The sequence below is a fragment of the Lactuca sativa genome, chromosome 8, assembly GCF_002870075.4.
Source record: "Lactuca sativa cultivar Salinas chromosome 8, Lsat_Salinas_v11, whole genome shotgun sequence".
Classification (NCBI taxonomy): domain Eukaryota; kingdom Viridiplantae; phylum Streptophyta; class Magnoliopsida; order Asterales; family Asteraceae; genus Lactuca; species Lactuca sativa.
This window is the reverse complement of record NC_056630.2, coordinates 226,430,970-226,433,572: the sequence shown is the minus strand read 5'-3', so window position 1 is coordinate 226,433,572 and position 2,603 is coordinate 226,430,970. Positions and strand designations below refer to the sequence as shown.

At 45.5% G+C, this 2,603-nt stretch overlaps 1 protein-coding gene across 1 annotated transcript; it reads left to right on the top strand.

Moving 5' to 3' along the window:
* The first annotated feature begins 588 nt into the window (after window positions 1-588).
* Window positions 589-2,414, top strand: LOC111882371 (cell wall protein DAN4-like). The gene is made up of 4 exons (XM_023878727.1): window positions 589-876; window positions 958-1,713; window positions 1,763-2,050; window positions 2,214-2,414. Exons 1-4 carry the CDS (start codon window positions 589-591, stop codon window positions 2,412-2,414), a joined length of 1,533 nt encoding a protein of 510 aa, XP_023734495.1.
* Window positions 2,415-2,603: the final 189 nt, after the last annotated feature.

Here is a 2,603-nt window from a genome sequence, read left to right as displayed (position 1 = left end):
ATCGATCTCACTCCCTTCATCTATGAACCCTACATGCTGTATGTTGTCGAGTGTCTCAAATACTCATCTCTTGTCGACGCTCTGTCTAAGGTCGAAGTTGTTCCCATGTCCTGCCTCTCACTCATCTACTCCACTATTTACTAAGACAAAGCTGCTGAGAGGATTCACTTTGAAATCCACAACGAGAAGACTTCCATCTCCAAGAACCGCTTTTGCGCCCTAATTGGTCTCTCTCAAAAACCAACTTTAATAAACCCTGAATCGATCACTACTGGTCAACTGTTCTCAATGTTTTATCAAATGGGGTACACTGAAACCAAAACCACCATTACCAAGTTTAAGAAGTCCTGCCTTCCTCCTCAATGTAATGGCGTATTCACTCTACTGTTCAAAGGACTTTATGAGCGAAGCGCTGGCTCAGACGGAGCAAGCAAGTCATTCATGACTATGCTTTATGGGCTTTATCACAGGATCACTTTGGATTATAGATTCATCATCTGGAAACAACTGGTCCAAAGCTTGTACTCTTCCTCAAGACACTCAGAAATCTCGTGTGGCAGGTACTAGTCAATCATCACTAAGTGGGCAATGGGTCGTCTTCACGTTCCAATCATGGCAGACTCTCTTCTCTCCTCCATCACCACGTTTCACACAACGAAGATAATCGTCATGGATCCTACCAAGTACTCCTTTATTGGTTCCATTCCTGACACCATGCTTGCATGCGTGTCTGCAACAAGCAATGTTCTGCAACAATACAAGAAGATTCCTTCTTCGGGTCCAAGGGAGCTCACACTAGCCATGGTTCGCTCCATTGAAGAGGTTGACAAGCCAGCAAAGAGGGGACTGAAAGCTGAGACTCAGAAGGAGACGAAGGTTACTAAGCCAACCATGGGGCAAACCCCTAAGAAGCGAAAGTATGACAAGGCTGCTCTGTCACAGCCTTAACCAAAGAAGCAGAAGAAGCCCGCTCGGAGACTAATACTCCAATCTTCAAGTGATTCAGACTCAGAGTATGTTCCTCCCAAACACAAATCTACTCCTTCTTCAGAATCTGAAAGTGAAAGCTCTGACGATGAGATTTCGGGTCATGGTGATACCCCACCTCGCTCACCTACCCCAGAAATTCCAGTTCGCTCCCAACCTCCTTCTCCTTCACCCGTTACCATCCCAACATCCATCCCTCCAATATTTCCTATCCTTACCTCTCAAACATCAACCACTATTCCCATCCCTACTCCAATCTTCACAGACACTACCACTACCACCACTACTACAGGGGCTCATTCTATAGCTCCCACCCCATCTGTTACAACCGAACCACCAGTAACAACCGAACCTCCTACCACTACCAAACCCTTATCACCTACCCCATCTACTGACACCACCCCAGTTCTAGGTGGTGAGGACTTGGAATTTGATTCCACTTATTTCAATCCTTACCCAGTACAAAGTGATGAAGACGACGATGAACCTGTCACCAAGCGTCATCTCAAAGCAGTCAACGATAAACTCGATCAACTGCTTTTCTCCTCTTCATGTGGAGCTTATTCTGATGCTGCTTTAAAGGATTTGTTCTCCTCTGTCGTACAAGAACACAATGCCTCCCTTACTGCTGCAGCCAAGGCCACTGATGCCTCCACTTCCCAATGCCATAAAGCCTCCCTTGCAGTTGAGGCTTCCACCAAGGAGTGTAAAGAGGAGACCACAAAAGTCGATAAACTAATTTTCTGAGGCTCACTTATTTTTGGGTTCTTTGTAGGTGGCAACTCAGAAAAATTCTCAAAGTGTGAACGCTTCGGTTGATAACCTTCAGCATTCTCTTCAAGCTGAACGGTCCAACCTTGAAGCTGCTCGTCAAGCAATCGAAGCAGCCAATGCCACTCTGCACGACAATGTCAATGATCGATTGACTCAATTGGAGGCAGAGTTGGCTGTTGAGAATCGCATCATGGATGAACTCGACAAACGAACTTCTCAGCTGAAGATACAGAATCTCAAACTTCGTACTGCAACAGCTGAACTCAATGACTTGAAGTCTAAATGGGAGGTTAGACGAAGCTGCTGGTGATGTTCACTCCATCTTACTTCACCTCCTTGAAGCCCATGATCCCATCATAACCATTTCCATCCACAGGCATTTGGCTGAGAAACTCAAGCCTACATTGGACATCCTTAGTCATATTGAGGGTGTTCCGGTGACTGGTGTCTAGCCGAAACAAGGGGGAGAGAAGGTAGCGAAGACTCAACCTCCTCCTGAACCGAAACCAACTGTTACACCGAAGGTTAATGAAGCTTCAGTCAGTAATAGAGACAAGAAGAAGAAGAAAATTGGGGAGGATGACACTGATAATGAAGACGATGTTTATGAAAAGGATCCTGAAAAGCCTTTTTCGAAAAAAAAAATCTTCTGATAAAGAGCTTGAAGAAAAGTTTAAGCAACACACGGCTGAGCTTGAGCAGGAGCAAAAGGAAAAGGATCTGCTGGAAAAGAAGAAGTCCGTTTTTCCTGAGTGGACTCTTGATTCGCTCCAAAGGTGTGCTATCGATGAACCAAGTACACTTTGGCTTGAGCCTGTGATGTCGTTCGGGCTTGACCACTC

What these genes read in the sequence shown, in the direction of transcription:
- LOC111882371 (XM_023878727.1), top strand. Translation starts at nt 589, where the DNA reads ATGGGTCGTCTTCACGTTCCAATCATGGCAGACTCTCTTCTCTCCTCC. An exon ending in AGACTCAGAAGGAGACGAAG is followed by an intron (nt 877 to 957) that starts GTTACTAAGCCA and finishes TAACCAAAGAAG; the next exon opens with CAGAAGAAGCCCGCTCGGAG. An exon ending in GTAAAGAGGAGACCACAAAA is followed by an intron (nt 1,714 to 1,762) that starts GTCGATAAACTA and finishes GGTTCTTTGTAG; the next exon opens with GTGGCAACTCAGAAAAATTC.